This window comes from Ptychodera flava, chromosome 7 (genome assembly GCF_041260155.1).
Source record: "Ptychodera flava strain L36383 chromosome 7, AS_Pfla_20210202, whole genome shotgun sequence".
Taxonomy (NCBI): Eukaryota; Metazoa; Hemichordata; class Enteropneusta; family Ptychoderidae; genus Ptychodera; species Ptychodera flava.
In genome coordinates, this window is record NC_091934.1 from 11,970,752 (window position 1) to 11,990,570 (window position 19,819).

The following is a 19,819-nucleotide window of genomic DNA, read 5'->3' on the forward strand; positions in this document are numbered from 1 at the left end:
TAGATTATCAGGAAAACCTTTAGGATTGATTTAAGAATTGCAGCAGAATTATAGGCATAGGGCTATTATTCCTCCTTAATATTATGCATGGTATAAATGTTAGATCACAGAATTGGAACCAAAATTATCCTTGAATAAGGAAACTTTATACTCTGAAAACGAGGAATATTCAAGTACCTGATAAATATGTGTACCCATAATTCTTTGTGTGTTTCAGATGTGGGCCTGTGCACTTGGACACTGTGAAACTGCATTGTTGTTGTATCATTGGCAATCACAAGCCTTGAGTATTCCCGACTACAACTGCAGATTACCCGATCAGGTCGCCAAGTCTCGGGGTCATGTCAGTCTGGCGGAACAGCTTGAAAGGTTAAAAAATGAAAGGCTGGAGTCAATATCCATGGAAACCATTTCTCAACGGCAGCTGGCAACTCCAACTGTTTCAGTGGAGGATCGATCAGTTTCTAGCTCTCCCAGCATCACCATAGCAACAAGTTCCTCCTCCTCACTGACGCCAACCTTCGACCTCTCACCTCAGTCACTGTCACCGAGATCAGTGAGCCCAAAGCATGCTTGGTCACCTAAATCTCAGCCGTCCACAAGTCCACTGTCTACCAGCCCAATACCTAACAAGAATCGTTCACTGTCATGCAGTAATTTGACTGGAAAACCCACTATTGCTGGTAGTGCTCCTGCTGCTACAAGCCTCTTTACCCAGGGACTTAGTGTATCGATGGAAAACACGTTTGACCCCCAGTCACCAGCTGGAGGAAAGAGTCAACCAACAATAAACCTGTCAGACACTTTTCTACCTGTCCCAATGCAAATTGATGAACACCAGGCTTTGCAAGAGTCTGGCATCACCGATGCACCAACAAGATCACGTTTCCCGAGCTCATGGGTAGCGGCTCAGTGGAGCAGGCAGCGTTCCCAGTCTATGCCGGAGAGCTCACAGAAGGAACAGTACCTAATGCTTGCAGAGAAAATCATTGACGCCCTGCCAGCAAGAATCAAGGTGGAAGACAACGACCAAGAAATCTATTCCCAGTGTCAGGGAAGCGGAACATCCAATGCAGACGGAGACAACGAAATGTACCGAACAATATGCTACGATCTCATCAATTCGCCCTCAAGCACGCTGAGTCCAAACTCATCATCATGTCTTCAGAGTCCATCCAGTATGGTTCTTGATGACTCCGACAGCGAGGATGAAGATGGAACACAGATGTCAGAACACCTGAGTGAATTTCTACGTGGTGGGAAAGGCGTTGAGAAAGATCTCTCATTGTTAACACTGTCAGGTATGTATGGTGCTCACTTTGCTCACTAGTATAGTATATCCATCTTTGAAGAGAATGCTGTAATGTTATGGTTTCTGAGATTGATAAATTCATCAAATTTTGGTCTTCTGGTCCCTTGTACCCTTGTGAAGGAAACTTGTCAGGAATAATTACTGTAAATTAATCCAATAGTAGCTTGACTTGGATGGCATGTCATCCTCTGCATTAACTGGTTTTTGTACATTTTTTGCTCACGTGTGAACACGTGAGCATATGTCGCAGCGATGTCTGTCTGTCTGTGTGTCTGTCTGTCTGTCTGTCTGTCTGTTGGTCCATTTTCTCAAAAACGGCTGAACGTATTTCAGTCAAATTTGGTAGACATCTTCAGAATTCAAATGGCTAGAACTGAAAAGGTTTTGGTGGGCGTGGCTTGGATATTAATGAAGTTATGAAAGTTTTAATTTTTCTGTTACGCCGCGTATGACAAGTGAAAACAATCGACTGTTTGAGGGCGCTGTGAAATGTGCTTGTCCAGGTTGGCTACAGCTGGATAGCTCTGGTTTCAACCACGGTCCCTCCGTGTTTCAACCTCGTATTGAACATTAAAAATATGATATTTTATTACTCATTCAACTCACTATTCAAGATAAAATATCGTTTAGCAAATTAGCTTTATCCTTGGTAATTGATTGTTTCCCTCGCTGCTCGATCGCCAGAAATGAGTACATACGTTCTCTACCTAGCCTCATGGCATGGAAGTGCTGATGAATAATAACTTTGGGTCAAAGGTATTGAAGTGTCCAATCAGGTTCGTGCACAGAGTCCAAGGCCATGACCTACTTCATGTACTTCTGCACTGTTTTGATTTTGCTTCGCCAAGAAACGTGTTCGTCATTGTCCATAGAAGTATGTTTGCTCTCCTTTGAGGTTGTTTGTGAAACAAATTCCGGGATAGGCCTTGGAATGCATACGATCGGCATCGCGGCAGTGCATGTAGCTAGCCCTACGAGTATGACGAGAGTGTCCGCTTTGGCTACGCCGCCTCCCACCTCCGGTAGGGGCGTAGCCAAAGCCGGACACTGTCGCCATACTCGTAGGGCTATGCATGTAGCGTACCATGCTTGTGTAACTGCCGAGCTCAACGTGCATTCACGGTTGATACTCGTGTACAATCATGATGTGTTCAATTCTGATGAAGATTCATAAGTCTTACTTTTGCAGTCTTTTTTCCGTACGATAATCCCGACAATACGTGTTACTGTTAGACGAGGTGGCCATTTTATGATAAGTTTCAATACTGCACAGCTACATAGCGTCACTATCGTGTGATCGAGGTACAGCGTTGTTGAACGGGATACAGAAACTCTGCAGAGGGAGAAACGATCGTTGACATGAACAGTCAATGTACTTCAGCACGTAGTCCGCAGATAGCGGATCGAGAAAATAAACGTGTCCCAGTAAATAACGGAATATTTATGTACATTAACTCGATATTAATCAAATTTCCAGCTCATCGCAAAAAAATGTATTGTAAAGATTAATTTGTCACTGACAAATACTGCACTGTATGGAAAAAACAGTCTGTAGAATAGTTCAACTTCAAGTGGTATTACCCGAGACAAACACTTGTGTTGTCAATTTTGATTTCATTTCATAAACTTCATACTTCATCGAGTATCGTGTATTTCAGCCTTTGTGAAGCCATTTTATTGATATTTTCAATTTTTGTCTTGGCTTTGTTGTGGAACATGTTGAATCGTCTCCGTGGACATGTAGGCAAAAGTGTGACGGGGTCGAAGTGACTTGGGTACCTGGGGCCGACCAAAACCAATGTGAATTACTGGGGTCAAAGCGGACAGCGGCCGGGATGACGTGTTCCCCAAGCGAGCTACCTTCAGAAGTCTGTTTCATCGCAAAAACATCAACTTTTAAAACCCGTCATTTATTTACTGATGTTATTCTCAGCATCACAAACATATACGCCTCTGCTATGTATCACAGCAAATAGTTATATTTGAGCGCCCCGTAAATGGGATCCTCGTTTTTTTGCGAACCCGGAAGTGTGTCTTGCTCAATGCATTTCCTACCCATAGCGAGGGAAACTGCCCGCGTTCCCATGCTCCCATGCACCCTTTTTCAATGCCAGTGCAACGCCATCTGTGCAAAATTTGTGGTGGTATGCTCCCGTGTGATGGAAAACCTCTCTTATTCTAACAATGACGTAGTTGACTTTGGACTTCGATTTCGTAAATGTGATGTCCATGCAGTGAGTTTGGGTTGGCGCGCTTATAATGCAATCTTCGCCCGCCTGCGGTCCGATATCCCGCATTTATTAGCGATATTTATCTGTTTTGACTTGACCAAAGTTGGCAAAACTTGCTATGTACATTAAAGATACTATGATACAAGATTATTGAAAGTCATTTGACATTTTTTCAGCCAATTCCCAATATGCATATTTAATGAACCTTCCAAATTAGGGATATATACTGGCATTTACTTGATAAAATTTGGCGAAACATGCTGTGTACATTGATCATTATACCAGGTTATAACAGTATTGAAAGTCATTTTGCATTTTCATGTCAGCTAATTCATAATTTGCATAAATAGCTAACAAGCTTTCACGGTTTGGCATATAGAGCTTGAAGGACTTGACCAAGGTAATTGCACATGCTATATTGTGATACAATGACAGTACTCAAAGAAATTAATTATTTTTATTTCAGCTAATTACATATTTGAATACTTAATGACCTTTAGAATTGATCTGTGGTGAAATTCATTGTGTTGATCATAACACTTTAAATGTAGCAAAGCATGTAGCAAAGGTTCAAACTTGCACATAAATGCAATATATAATGAAACACGTGAGCATTTTCAGTTCATATCTGGTCAATGCATGTGAACATGTTTTTTGTCATTTCAGATTATGAGCAAAGGCACTGTACAAAGCTGCCAAGACCATACAGAATGCATTTAGACAGTACAGGGAGGTCTATTATCAGCTGGTACAATGTTGGTACACTTTTTCATTATATATTTCATTACAGCGAAAACGGAGTCAGCGTGGACTCTTTCTTGTGCCGCGCGACAAAATAAACGCAACCACTGACGTTTTTTACAGACAAAAACACAGACAATGTAGCAAATGTCATGAAATCTTTTTCTACCTAAAAGGCCTGCTGGCGTTACCAGGACGTATGTTTTTGAACGTGTTGATTTCATCATGGATGACATGTGTAATAAAAATATATTCATCTTGAACAAAAATATTGAAACAATCTAAATTTCAATAGTATCGATGAATTTATCAAACTCACAAACAGAAGCAAGGGTCACCCGTCTCTAGCTGACGCTAAAAGCGGATAGCGTCAATAATAAAAACACTGCATGGAACCGACCCTAGTACGGACAGTCGCTGGCGGGTGGATAGAGGTGTGTGTCAAACAGTCGACATTGTGCTTGCTGTCGTCGGAATTTCATCTGGACGTATATAATTGACGTACGGTGATGAAGGTGGCATTGAATAATATAGATAAGGTGTATAATACTGGCATTCCGAATGCAGCAACCTATATTGAGCTGCTTGACGCGGTTTGTTTTGGTTGATGCTGTCCCAATTTCGCTGAAGCTACCACCTCGATTGACCAATAAAGTTTGTGTACGTAGATGCAGACGAAGGAAACGTGACACCTCGTCGTTCAGCTCTTTTACCGTATTGTTGGTTTTATTCTCAAGTCGTCATGAGGAATGTTTTGTAACAATAAGAATACAAATTGAGTCTTTTATTTTATTGTGGGATTGCTTGAATAAGGCGGTGTACATTTGATGACGTTTAGTTTGTGTGTTCTGTTTGAAAAAAAGTCAGTGGCTTCGTTTATTTTGTTGCGCCACACAACAGAGAGTCCACGCTGACTCCTGTTTTTCGCTGTATATGAATTTTCTAAACTTTAAGTTTCATAAAAAGGGTTACCGGTACTCCTTTTTAAACAGATCGATTCCTTACTATTTCATTGATCATGAAAGAATTCATCTACTTACATAGTTACGCTGATATCCTTATACCAGTAGCCAGTATGTGGTAATTGACAAGAACGCCCTCTAGTGGCAAAGTAAGCTTTGTCAATTAATATCACACATTCAACTTGCAGGGCAGACAGAGGCAAAAACAGCAGGAGTTAGAAGCTGCAGTAATTATACAGAGTTACTACAGAAGATACAAACAGGTTGGTCCCAACTTTTACACATAAAAGAGACAACTTCAATCCATTTCTGGTACATGCAATCTGCAGTATACTTTTAGGAAATTTATTGTGCCATATAATGGTCTGAAAGGTTACCATGTTGGATTCAAAGTGCTACAAACATTTCTGTGTTGCATTGAAATCTTAATGTTTTTGTTGTCCCTTCTTTTATCTTTTTCACTAATTAATAATTTGCACTGGTTATCCTTTGCTAAATTAACGAAGTCATTGCAAAAGTCATCAGTATGTTGTTTTGTTATCATTTCCGTGGCTAACAATGACAAGAACAAGCACATTTACTCGTGATCTATTTCTCAGAAGAATTAGACATAGATTTCAAAGTAAAGCGCACCACTGGGTAAGTTGTTTATTTTGAAATTGTATTTTGAAGTTGTTAATCCTATCATCACCATGGTTTGACCCAATCCTTTTGTTTTCTATGGAAAAGTTGGACCTCACCATTGGAAAACTGGGATAAAACCACTCATCTTATTGATAGTAAGTCTGTTTTTTGCATCTGAATTGACGTGTACCTTGTTTGTTTGGGTCCCAGCAGTACGTCTCCTACAAGAAAATGACACAAGCAGCTGTCTTGATTCAAAGCCGTTTCCGTAGCTACCACAAGCACAAACAGTACAAGCAGAGCCGACAAGCTGCCTTGCTGATCCAGAACCGGTATCGCAGTTACCGGGAACATGAACGTTTCCGCAAGAGTCGGACTCAGGCGTCTTGACACACCAGCAGCCAATAAGGTGAGTGTTGGGTTCATACCTAACCCTCTGAGCACCAAAGTCAAATTTTGCCGCCTTTAAAAAATATACGCAAGTCAAAATTTTTTTCAGACTTTTGCCAAAATTTTTATGGAAAACTGTAACGCTGAAATGTGATATCCATTTGGTTCAAACTTATCAAAAAATTACAGAAAAATTTATACAAATTTGTAAAATTTTGGAGGGAAAAATTACAGTACTCAAAAGGTTAAAAGTGACAGGTACTTACCGTACTCGTCCGAGTATAAGCCCCTGCTCGTGTATAAGCCCCTACTGATTTTAGAGGATTTTAGAAAATGCATTACATCCGTGTATAAGCCCCTACCCTAGTGTAACTCAAATACAGAAAGATTAGGAGAGTATATTTGGTCATTTAACGTGGTAAAATTAATTTTAGATAATAAAGAAACTATTAAAAGATGTTAAAACAATGGGAAACTGGAGTTCCCTTGACAATATCGTAAGGAAAATGACACGTTTTTCCAGTACTATCTTGATTCTTTGACCCTACTCACCCCCGTCGCCTAAATAGATAGTCTCACTCACGTCAGCCATTGTTTATTTTCATTCACGACCACGACGTTTTCAAGCTTGAAACATGCAGTTTCTTTTGTTTGAAGCAATTATCCTTTCATTTGTGAAGACTTTCCTGGTGACTATTACAATTTTCACTGCTATGTTGTTGTTTTCACAAGATGTAGACAGTTTGATATTGGAATATTGAGTTGCCTTTCCGTGTAGGCAATGCATGCCTGTTCACATTACTGTGATCAGCTGCATACACAACGTCTTTGTTTCAAGTTTGTTTGTTTTTATGATGCTGAAATTTCACCAAAATGTCACTTCTGATTCAGAGATTGTACAATCAATTTCTTTGGATGTGTAAGTCGATTTTGAAAGCGATAGAAAGATCGAGTGGTGTTAAAAAAAATCGTGCATAAAATTAGCATAAATTAAGCATCCATGCCAGATAACATGGGGTTGCTCGAGTATAAGCCCTCCCCTAGTTTTACCGCTGTTTAGTGTTGCCGAACCGGGGGCTTATACTCGGACGAGTACAGTAGTTGATCCGAGATTGTTATGCTTTTTCCATGGATCTCAATAATAGACTAGAATACACTAGAATTGATTAGGGCAATCTTTGCTGAGTATTGAATTTGTGTGCATTTAAACCTTTTAGATGATCACAAACATGATAAAGAGGTAAGCAAACCAGCATTTTATTTTCGGTACAGGTAGTGTGTGCCTCGAAAGTGAAAGACCTTAACTTTTGCTCGAAACTTTCCTTATTCAAAGTGAAGAATAAAAATCAGGGGCCTCTTTGCAAATTTTGTTGCCAAAGAAAAAAAAATTGCCTAACATTTACTGATATGTGAAATTCAAAATGGCTGCCATCCTTTCATTAACTCTATGGGAAAAAATTAAAAATTAGATTTTCAATGCGCATTGCATTTTCAGATTAACAGAGAGTAAATCCAGAGAACAAATAGCTGCCAGAAAGATCCAACGGTTTTTGAAACAAAACCGACATAGGTAAGTTTAAACCAGACATTTTGTCGACAAAAAAAAGCCAAGCCAAGTTTACACCTTATTGATATATGTGTATTCTCCCCACAAAACCTTTGATTAGTCTGTACCATGATGTCATAGTGTGTGTTCACATTTGTGTTCAATGAGCTGACAGGACAAATATCATAAAAGGGAATCATAAGTTGTACATAGTGAAATGAAATGTTAAGTTCTTCTTTATATTCAGATTCTGTTCACTGTCACAAACACAACGAGGCAAATTCACTTCTCATCCATGGTAGAGCTTATCTTCCACTTTTCACAATAAATTTTATCAGATTTTATATACGAGAAGTGAACTGCCAACTTTCATTGTCATTTTCAATCAGCTAAATGCCCCTTACAATGTCTTATGGCCGCCACCAGCGTAGTTGACCTTTGACCCTGCCAGCTCACATTTCGCATATATCAGGTCCTGTACAAACTTTAATGTTCACATTTTCTCAACACATCTCTTATCTTCCATTTCTGCACATACCCGATGTCGTAAAACGTTGTAACATTATCTCTTTAGTGATTGAATGAAAATTTATATTTTCAACGTTACTCTGTAGTATTGTTACACACATCATTGACTGCATCTGTACACATTTTGTTAGTCAGTATCGTAAGTCAGTCCAACTTTCTCAGATTGAGAATTTACAATTCAAAGTTAACTTTCAGTGGTATCTTGATTGATTAAAGTGTGATATGGTATTGCATCAGGTTCTCATGTAAAACTATTACAATCAAAGAAAAAATTTTCTCATTACATTTTATATATATCTTTCACCTTTTTACACAGAATACTTCATTTTCATATTTTCTTCAGAAAAATCTTGTTTTCCCACATTTAACCCCCCTGTGTGTACGTGTTGTGGCATGTCTTTGAAGTGTGTACCACACCCACAGCTCATCCTTATTTTTCTCAGCTTTTTGTCGTTTCCTGCTCTACATTCTTTTATTTATCTCATGCTGTGTCTCCGTACTCATGTTTGTATTGTTCTTAATTTGTTTTAAATAAAGAAATATCTGGGATATGAAAGAACGGTGAGTTTCCCCTCAATCAGACAACCCTTTCACCCCTTAGGATATAATGGTAGAACCCTGGATGACATAGGGTGAAGGGTCAGATACTCTAATAGTACAATCTTACTTTGAAGTATTTAAATTACATGAAGACAGAACAAACACAACAAGAAATCGAACAGAATCATTTCACAATATTTCTGCAGTTTGTGTTGCTCATGCCAAGATCAATAAACAGAAAACTGAGTTAGATAAAAAAAATTAGGTATAAAAAAGGCAAATGAAATCAGTGAAAACTACCTTCTAATAAATTTTTAAGGTTGGTGATGATAGTTTCTGCCTTATATGTGTATAGCACAGCATATTAAAGATTTTTTACCCTTCAAAAATTTGCATCAGCATTTTCAGAAAGTATTTTATTCCACAGTGTATAGTCTTATTTTCAACGATGCATGTTTCCTATGATTATCAAGTATAGTACTCACGTTTATTACCCACGAGGAAAAGTGAGAATGTTGTATTTTGGCTATGACAGTCAGTTACTTGACTGTTGTGTGTGTGGGGGGGGGGGGGGGGGGGGGAGGGGAATTGTTCAAATTAACAATCAGCATTCCAAGAAACAAATGTGAACCTAAGAAACAATTATCAATTTTTTAGTTGTATAAATGCACATCACTGGTTCAGATACCTTTCCAAAGAGGTTGCGCAACAATCCATATATACATTACAATCTTTACAAAACATTTCATGTTAAGATACATTGAAGAAATGCATACACACATTGTATATATGATGCAGATACATGCAGCTAGCACTTCAGAAGAAAGTTTCAGTTTGTTGAAAGAGTCACCAAAATGCAGTTTGGTGATTAATTAAACCTAAGAAATCACTTTTTTAGCAAATTGTAACATACACCTTATGCTCACGGTACTAGAAAATGATCATATGTGTGCAGCATTCAGTAGTTGTAGATGACTTGATAACCCTTGTCTTCATTCTTCAAGACTTTTTGATCTCTTCTTTGATCTGCCATGAAATAAATATGTTGTACACAGCGTAGACAAGATGAATTAAGGTGAAAACTCTGTACAGTAAAGCTTTCTGGCTGCTCAATAATTATCCTGATACAGTTCCTGTGATGTATCTCTGTGTTGAATACCATTACTAAGCCAGAGAACCTCCAGGCAAACAAAACAAAAATTGATTTCAATGACATCTTAGCGTCACAGAAGTGATTCCTGAAGCCTTAGAAATATTTTTTCATCTTTAAAATAACAAATTTGTATCTCCAGTCGCATATATTTGGCGTTCTCTTATAGACAGCCATGTGGAGAAAAGATATGATGTAGCGTACATACACCACACCAATGTACTGTTTCTGTTGATTTATTTGTTTACGATCATTTATTTATCATTCAATATGTTTATATCACCAGGTTGAAAAACATGGAAAGATCATGTCGAGATTCACCATGGCTTCATCCGCTGGCCAGCTGTGTGTCTCCCGATGGAATGGACGGAAATTTCAACTGAGGTGGTCATCCATTGAATGATTCCAAGCAGTTAAAAGCCGGACACAGGGCACCAGACATGGTCCTGCTGATGATGGATAAAAATCACTCGACAAGTTTCAATCTTTTGAAGCCCAGACAAACCAGATACTAGTACTTCATCTTTGTAGTTAATATGCCATCATGATATACAGTTTCAATAACTTAAAATAGTACTCTAATCGACAAAGTATTGAGGGAAATTGATACTTACCATGATTTTGAAATGGCAGGATAGAAGGTGAACCACAGGTCAAATTTTGTGTTAATATATAAAGCTTGAAAGAATTTAACCAACACTGTGAAGTGATATGTGGCAACAGATTCACTTGCCTTTAACGCATTTCTATAGATCTGGAATCTCTCTTCTACAATAAGTACTTACAGGTATTATCTCAACATTTACATGTTGCCTTAGTCTCCTCAAATTCTCTTTTATTTAACCTGTCCACCCCCAATTCCCTATAAACAGGTCCACATTTACCATTGATGACAATGGGTTTGGGTCAAACCATGGTGGTGAAAGGGTTAAAGTATATATACTCCATACATTTGTGACTCTCACTCTAAATCCTAAAGTCGTACCATCAGGGAAAACCCTCATGGTTATACATATTACTTAAAATTTATTGATCTTAATGTCTGTAAACTAGGGGTAGTAAACTTGTAGTAGAATTAATACTTACAATGCTTTGCCACTTGAGGGCGCTTTTCTGTGCCCAATTGCTAGTTGCAGGGATGTTGAAAATGAACTTTGACCTGTATACAGTGTCACCATTTCTTAAAATTTCCTGTAATTTGTCAATTTTAAGGGTTAACGCCAGCGAGTACATGAGTGTTAGAATCCATTGCACGAATGAAATTTTGAAGTGGATTCTTCTTACAAAAATTTTCTGTTTTTCGATCATGTTCCAGATTCCGATATTGAACTGCAGTGTTGTTGTTGTATTTAAATTTACAATTGGATTACCTCATTGCTAGGCAATGCCTGCGTAGTTTTATCTATTCAATAAGCAAACATCTCCCGAAATCCATGACTATTTGTGTCCATTTGAAACAAGAAATGAATTGAAAAAGTGTGTTTTACTGGTATGTTCAGTTTATAGGCACTGTCTCATCACACCAAAGAAATATTAGTACAAAAGGCACTTCAACGATTTTTTTATCCAGTGCATAAGCTTTTTGTACAAATCTGGGATGCTTGATGTAGAATGCAACAATGAACGATAAAGCTTTGTTCCAAGAATGAGACATATTTGAACTGCCTCACAGTTTATGAATACTCTGTGACGTATCTCAGAATGAGGGTATATTTAAGCAGTCTCTCAATGCAAAACATTAGCCATCCAATTTCTTGCCTCAACAATTGATTCAACTCAATTAATCCTTTGAGCGCCAAAGTCAATTTTTGCCGCCTTTATAAAATATCTTCTGGTCAAATTTTTCCAGATTTTTTCCAAAATTTTGATAAAAAACTGTAGCCAATGAAATGTGATGTCTGTTTGATCCTAAATCATAAAAAAGAAATATAGAAATATCATAAAAACTGGTGAAATGTTGCATTAAAATTTTGTCTGGAAAAACTACAGCACTCAGAGGGTTAAGGATAACTATAGCTACATTTTGTGACTCCCGTAAGTTTTGCGTAAAACTTTTATGATTTTAGTTCAGAAAATATTTTCATGCAATATGTATAAGAAGCAATGATTACTTAACTGGCAGGTATATGATTGTTCAAGTATGCTGTTGAAAACAACTTTATGGAGTTGAAAGTTCAGGAGACGCAGAGAAAGTATAACTTATAAGCTTGTACCATATAGTGCAGTCCCCTGATAAAATATACTGCTATCAAAGGTGCAGTTTTAATTCTAAAACGTCGTGCTTTAAAAGTTGCTGCAAAAAGTCAAGTCATTTAAATGCAGATAACATTTTGATTTACTCTGAGTAATTCTTATTTCAAATGTGTACAAAGGTACGCGATTAACTTAACTGTGAAGCATGTGAGACTGTTCCATTTCTGGAATAGGGAGGCAAGGATAGATGATGGACATTTTCGGGATCTGTTTGCCCCTTGATTACAATGAATCTTCCCAGTTGTAGTTCTGGTTAGTGCAATATTGTATATTTTCTGTACTTTTTGGGGGTTTCTGTCACAACTTTTTTTTTTGAGTAATATTGGAGACACTGTCTTTGGAACTAAAGTGACAGCCCATCTCAGCAAGATGTCCTCTTATGAAAAGTCGGCCTTTCATCCCTCGATAAATAAAAACTAATGGTTGCCTTCTTTTTTATACAAAGTCAAACTGTACATTTTTTCCATTTTATTTTTGTACTATGACTGTAGTTGTTTCTGGACGATGATGTTTTACTGAACACGCTGTTTGACGATGGTCCTTACCTCACTGCAAATTGTGTAAAAACTCTCACAATACTTGTATATGTAAAATATGAACTTTTTCCTGAGTTTTTTTCTCATGACTTCTAAATGTTCTTATTAAGAATCAATGAATTAAATGTAAGTTATTTGATTAGAAATTTGTATTTAAGTAACTTATAGCTTGCTAGTCCAATGGATATGTTGCATATTAGTTTATTTGAATAGAGACTAATTATGAGTTATGATAAATTTGTGTATTTTACCTTAATTGTGCTGGCAATGTACAGTCTGTAATATTTTCAAAATTCCCAGTGAGATAGAGGGTCACTTTACCTATTGCTGTCATCCTATTGGCCAGGCCACCTGCACTGTGTGTTTTGATTGGAGGAGTGTTTTGAAGATGGTTCAGATCCCATATGTAAAGGGTTCAAGAACTGATCAATGGCACAACCAATCTTGTAGATCTTGATAATGTGCTTGTAATGTGATTATTTCTGATTAAGATAAACATACCTTTCATTAAAATGAAGTACAAAAAAGTAGCTTAAAAGAAAACACGAGGATGTGTGCATATAAAAAGTGGAAGAGAGAAAGTCTGTTTATGTACTTTCACTTGTACCAGATGTCGTATGTTTGCATGCAAATCCACCATATTTTGATATGACCTTTGCCCTCAGTTCTGTAAAACAACTTATCGGGCAGTCAGCATTTAGCTGAGAGAGAGAACACTGTATGTCTCTCAAATTATCTCCAAATCCTTCTACCTAAGTTCATATTTTGGCAATTACCATAATTCAGCTATGCCCTTGTGTAAATTTTCCACACGATTGGCCAGTAGGGTGCGCTTCATTATTACCGCCCTCTAGTGTCTCAGAATCAACTGATTTGATAGTAAAATTTGTGACAGCAACTGGCAAAGTCATCCACATCTCAATGTGTATCAAAAAGATAGATTTATTATAACAGTAATAAGTAAAGTTCTGTACTTAAAGCTTTGTACAGATATCAATGTCACAGACTGGTTTTAATTTATTTCACAGACAAACAGGACTTTGTAGTAACTGCAGGTGTTTGAGTGCTGATGTCGATTTCAAACTCATTTCAAGCTAATTTCATGATACGCCCAAAGAGTTCTCTTTGCCTGAAATAAGCTTACCATGGAGAAAGACAGTAAATTTAACATGTTTTGATTGGTTGGACTTATCCAGATCACGTATTACTACTACCCTAGTAAGTAAATATTGTGAAATCAATTTCTCCATCATGGAGAGATTTACATAAAATTCAAGAGAACAAGTTAAAAGGAAACTTGAAATCTGAGAAAGGATTGATTTTGATTACAGTTTCATAAAATACCTCTGTGAACATTTTGTGCATTATTTGCTATGTTTTTGAAAGTACATTGCCATACTTCAGTGCAACTTCACAACTTGAAAAGTTGCAAGGCTCTATCTGATTGGTCGATTGTTACTATTCACAGCAACTTAGGGAGTTTATTTGTATTATTCAATTATAACGGTCAGATTCGGCCATCCAATTGGATAACAGCTTCTAAATAGCTGCAAGTCGGCCCAAACTCTGAAGTGCACTGTGCAAGCAGTGGATACGTTTTGGGAGATTTCCAGATTTGGCACGCAACGCTGGAGGAACTGATTCTTTGAGCTGGAAGATATACCCTTTGAAAATTGTCAATCCTTGAATTTTCAGTAACATTTGATCATACAGACCCTGAAATATGAAAATCAACACAAATGTTGCAGAACTCTGTCTTTGAGTTTGAAATTGACACTCAGCATTGTGAAAATTTTTTCAAAAACCTTGATTCATTTACTTTTATCAAGAGTTTTATTTTGTGTTTCTTTGTGTCGATCCTGCAGATGTTAGTGAAGGCTTCACATCACCTTGACAACAGAAATTACACAAATGCTAGTGATTTTTCTTCCCAAAGAAAATACCAAGCATAAAGTTTTTCTTTGCAGTGATAGTCATCACCTTAAGAGACAATTGAAAACGGGGAAATTATTACAGAGTTGTTGGGTATCTTGGAAACGTTCAGCTAATGTTGTATAGGAAATTGTGTGTTTGTGGACTGCACAGAGCATAAGGGATTGTAGCATGGACTTTAATACAAAAAAGGATGCCATGGTAGCCACTACAAGTAAATGTACTGGAATATACTTGTATTATACCTATGTTGATGTTGTTATAGATTTTCAGTATTGCCAATCCAGCTAGAGAAAAGGGATTTCACACATTGCCACATGAATGTTGTTACATAGTAGTGTACACTGATGAAGACAGCAATGATATAACCTGTGTTGTGCAGTGTTATGGCCAAGAATTTGGGCAAACATCTCATTTCTGTTTTAGTGAAGGAACCGGAAGGTGAATCGGGAAAGGCTATATGGTGAGGCTTTACACCCAGCATCTCAGAGAGTTTGAGTTTTCAAGTGTGAAACATCTGTGTAGCTCACTTTTATTGAAACTTTTCAGCACTAGTGTTGTATTGTCAATGATTCATGTACTATCTGATTGGTAGATGCTTGTAGACGTCAAACAGTACAGTGAGCAATGTGAAGTGATTGTAGTGGTTTATTGATGGCAAAGAGATAGTCTATGTAAAGTTGCCACAAAACAGATACAGTGTAGACTTACGTTCAATGCTGGATTGAAAGTGGATCAAGTGAACTTGTCATTCAAACAGTCTGTAGTAGGTTGCTCGTGCTAAATTGGAAGTTGATCAATCATAGACATTACTGGGAGCTCGGAGGTTGCTGTTGTTAAAACAACTTGATGCAATGTTGGAGATTCTTGTGTGGTTGGTGAGAGTGTCAATGATAAGTTTCAATGTACAAGTTGACATTCCAGACCTTTGATAAATTACAAGTAAAGTGTTATTGCCATCAGTTTCAGCATAATACTATCCTGTTACCGGGCAATAGAATGGTATTGCATGGAAACCAGTATCTGTTATGGAGCAGAGTTAACAAAATAGGTTGCCAAGATACATCAGTTGTGAGGACATTGATATTCTGGGAGCGTAGAATGATTGAACATTGTCATGGGTATGGGTGCTCTGGTCGCCATATGAATGTAACGGTGATTTGGAACAAATTGTGACTATCACAGCAAAGACAAAATGGAATGCTTTTGTTCAGTACTGTACTCTTGATTCACCCTTCAGTATACAATCTTGAAGATTGACAAAACTTTGCTACTTGTACCACACAAAGTTGAATGTGTAATTTGTCCTACATTAGAAATTAGTGATTATTTATAAATGGTCCATTCATTCATTAACTTGTGTAAACTTTGATATACCTTTTTCAATTTGCAATTGTAAATAGTGTAAATTCATCTCTACAGAAATGCAACGGTGTAACCCCACGATGCAAATATCTTTTTTTTTTCCATCATAGAGACTGACAACTTCCCAAGCAAACCGTTGCCACAATGTGTAATATTGTTACGTGTATGTAATGAACTTGAACCAGCAAATTTTTTACAGTTGTCTTTTGGTTTGTCATGCACAAAGAAAAGATAAAAGTTAGCAGACAAGTAGGTTCTGTGTCTTGCGTTATTAGTGAACCGCACAATACATTGAAATTTACAGGTAAATTTCGAGTTTTGGGGATGTTCAGTCTTTATATGTGTAGTTGCAAAACTTTAATAATCTGCTTGAGATTTAGAGATTAGGGAATAAATAGTTTACACCGTGAACAGATGTACAGTTAGGTATATTTGCAGTCATTTGTATATTTCACTTTACAAATCCTCAAATAACACTAAAAGGCCAGAAGCTGTCAAATTTCATGATTTTTTTTCTATTTTTGTTTTGTTTGTCATTGGCAAGTTCTTGTTCTACTCCCCAAAGCACCTTGAAACACCCACTATATACCTTGTCATGACATCAGTACAGCATCTATAAATATGAAATTTACTTATTTTTCACATTTTGAATTCTAGTCCACACAAGATTCACTTGTCGACAGTAACAGTGTAGTCTACACATGTACAGGCTGAGTTGTCAAGCTCAACACTGTGCATCTCAGCATGCTTTGGGGAGCAGAACAAGAAATGGCAGTTGACATTGAACGTAAAAAAGTGAAAAAAATCATCAAAACTTACAACTGCACGCTTGTCTCTTTGTAAATTCATGAACTGCAGCCTTGAAGGTATGCAACAAAGTATACAATGATTTTCACTTTTTCAATTTTTCCTCTCCTCTTGAGGGTAATTAAAAGTATTTAACATAAATTTTCCTGTTAAAAATCATGGAATGTTGTGGTGTAAATTAGATTTTCAAAGAATTGATCATTTAAAAAATTTACTGAAACTAAATTGTACAGTAGGTATGAATTTTCTCTTCAGTATGCGTATACGATTCACTATCTCTTTCTCTCTTTTACAGTACATGACATTCCACTCAGCAAAAATTCATCAAACCATTTCACCAGCACTTTATTCCATTATCTTGGTCAAGTGTATTATTTTTTCAAACACGCCCTTTTTCTCTCCTCTCTATCTGTACGCTATATGTATTTCAAGAAGATCAATTCTTTGTGATACTAGTTCATGTTTTAAAATTGAATATTCATCTCAATACAAGTCTTGATTCTCTTTTTGAAATTAAATCTACTATTTAATTATTGATCCTGTGTCTGTGTTGTCAAGTATGTTATGAAGGGGAAAATGATGCTGTTTAGTGACATTATTAGGTATTATTGGCTGGGTGTTGAGTCCAGCTAAAATTCTATTCAAACCAAACAGTTTGTTTCAGTTGTGCCTGTACCCCTTACTGTTTAGACTGTGATGGTCTTGGTGTTGTGAAAATTGAAATGCAATCGTAGCTCACACGATATTAGGCCAAAAAAAAAAAGGAATGTTTCTGGTCAAATCTTTCTTTAAAAAATGGTGCAGCGATGTGCATTTTTTTTTTCTCCCCCTCTCAAGGGAGGGAGGAGGGTCAGCTTTCTAGTTTTATCAATATAGTCACATATATACTGTTCATGCAGTTACTGACCATGCCCCCAAAAGAATTTCCTCTTTCTCTTCAGCCATTTTGGTTTGGTGTCAGCCACGGCCGCCGGCCACAAACAGAAAAAAAAAGGGTGACGCGCGCGCTGACCAGAAACATTTCTTTTCTTTTTTCTGGCCTTACAGCAATTTTATTAACATCATTGGTAAAGAAAGATATTCATGCATGACCACTGAGGGCGCTATTCTATCTGAATGTCAGGTTCATAACAATCTGTGAAAACAATTAAAATTCTACCAAAGCCTCAATCTGTGGACTAGCACAGTGTGTTTGAAATTCTCCAATGGGCATGAATCTTATATATTCATGAATTTCTTGACAATAGATTTCCCATCCATGCAAAAATTACAACTTTCTATTGTTACGTAAAACATTCTTAATTCAATTTTACAACTCAACATGTCTCTGGACTTTCTGTATTACTATTCTATATTCAATCTTGGAGGATTGGAATCTTGGCAGAATTGGAATTCTTCATGTAAGAACCACCTCTATCGATATAGGGTTGACTTTTCAGAACCCATGAGACTCTTAGATTGAATTCTTCTGGCGTCTACTGTCTACAGTGTAACATGGTATTTCAAAAAGCAAAATGAAAATTTATGATAAATTGTAAAATGAAATTTAGAAGAATAAAATGGCAAATAATAATGTTGAACTGTGAAATATAACGTTGAATTGTGAAACTGTGAAGTGATGAAGAAGCAGGTTGAGTTGTGGAATGTAAACTAGAATGCAAAAAGATACTCTAGTTATAAATTGAATATAGAACAGTAATACACAAAGTCCAGAGAAATCATTTCTCTCAGCTATTGACTCAACAGTATTGAATTATGAAATTGAATTTAAAAAAGTAAAATAGAAAGTAGTAATTTTGGTATTGATTGAACACTGTACATATCCAGTATGAACTAGTGTTACGTTGGCAATTCACTAAAAACCTGGTGGCAAATGAAACACTGCTTTACTTATGAATTTGTATTTGAATTTGCAGTTCATGATAGTGTCCATTGCCTTATAACACCAATATTTGAGGTAGGTACTAGAAATTATACCAATACTCTCATTTATCTACTGTGTCCATCAGCAGACTTGGTGTATAATTTGTTGACCGACCTCTCTCTCTCTCTCTCTCTCTCAGTATTCATGCAGCTTCTGACAAATCTCACTGACTTCACAAATAATACACAATTGAAGGTATATTTCCACCGTTTACAAACTTTGTCCCTGAAAGTTTTCCTTGAAATAATACACATTAGCGAACGTGAAATACCATTTTTTAAAAGTCTTGTTTAATGCAGAACACACAAAAAAACTATACGCACTCATTGAGAGCGTGTACAAGTTGCTCAGTATGAACAGAGTTCCTGACCCTAAAGAAAAGTATTTAAACTGAATATGTGACCAGCCTCTTAACACCACTTGGTGGTGCTATGCAAGTTACACTTGACATGAGCTATGCTGGTTCTATCGACTGAAGCAGTGTACTCTATCAAAGAAGATTTTCAACCCAAAACATTTCTGAAACTAAAACCACAACAAACGTTTTGTTTAAAATATATGTGACTGCAGCATAAAAGTTGCTTACAAACAAAAGGTAGCTACTGAGTTATTTTTCAGAGCAGCAAATATGTTTGCAAAGATGAAGGTTCCTGTTCCAAGGAAAATGTTTAGTTATATTTCAGCAAGGACCATAGGTCTGTTTCTAAGGTCTATGTTTCGGGATAGAGAAAAATCTTGATTTCATATTCATTATTATTGTTGCGCTTAGGGGTCTTGCACTTAAATGAGCAAGAATTCAAATTTCTACTTACATGAAGAAATTGAAAAAATAGACTGATTACAAGCCATGCAGCAAAATCCCATTGAAGACATTATTGAACATTGCAATACTGTTGAAAGGTAAAACACAACAACACAACACAATTCAAAACATGGTAAAAGCCATCACAGACGCCATTGTTACTGACCCAAGAAGAC

The 19,819-nt window shown here is 36.9% G+C and overlaps 1 protein-coding gene across 1 annotated transcript in view; it reads left to right on the plus strand.

Annotated features, from left to right (window-relative positions):
- LOC139137821 (calmodulin-binding transcription activator 2-like) overlaps positions 1-17,452 on the plus strand; it is a 117,775-nt gene extending 100,323 nt beyond the window's left edge. The window contains 8 exon segments of the mRNA XM_070706087.1: positions 218-1,301; positions 4,210-4,302; positions 5,421-5,509; positions 6,081-6,244; positions 6,247-6,279; positions 7,756-7,830; positions 8,872-8,895; positions 10,311-17,452. Of these exon segments, the coding sequence (XP_070562188.1) occupies positions 218-1,301; positions 4,210-4,302; positions 5,421-5,509; positions 6,081-6,244; positions 6,247-6,279; positions 7,756-7,830; positions 8,872-8,895; positions 10,311-10,407 (1,659 nt within the window). The 3' untranslated portion in view covers positions 10,408-17,452.
- Positions 17,453-19,819: the final 2,367 nt, after the last annotated feature.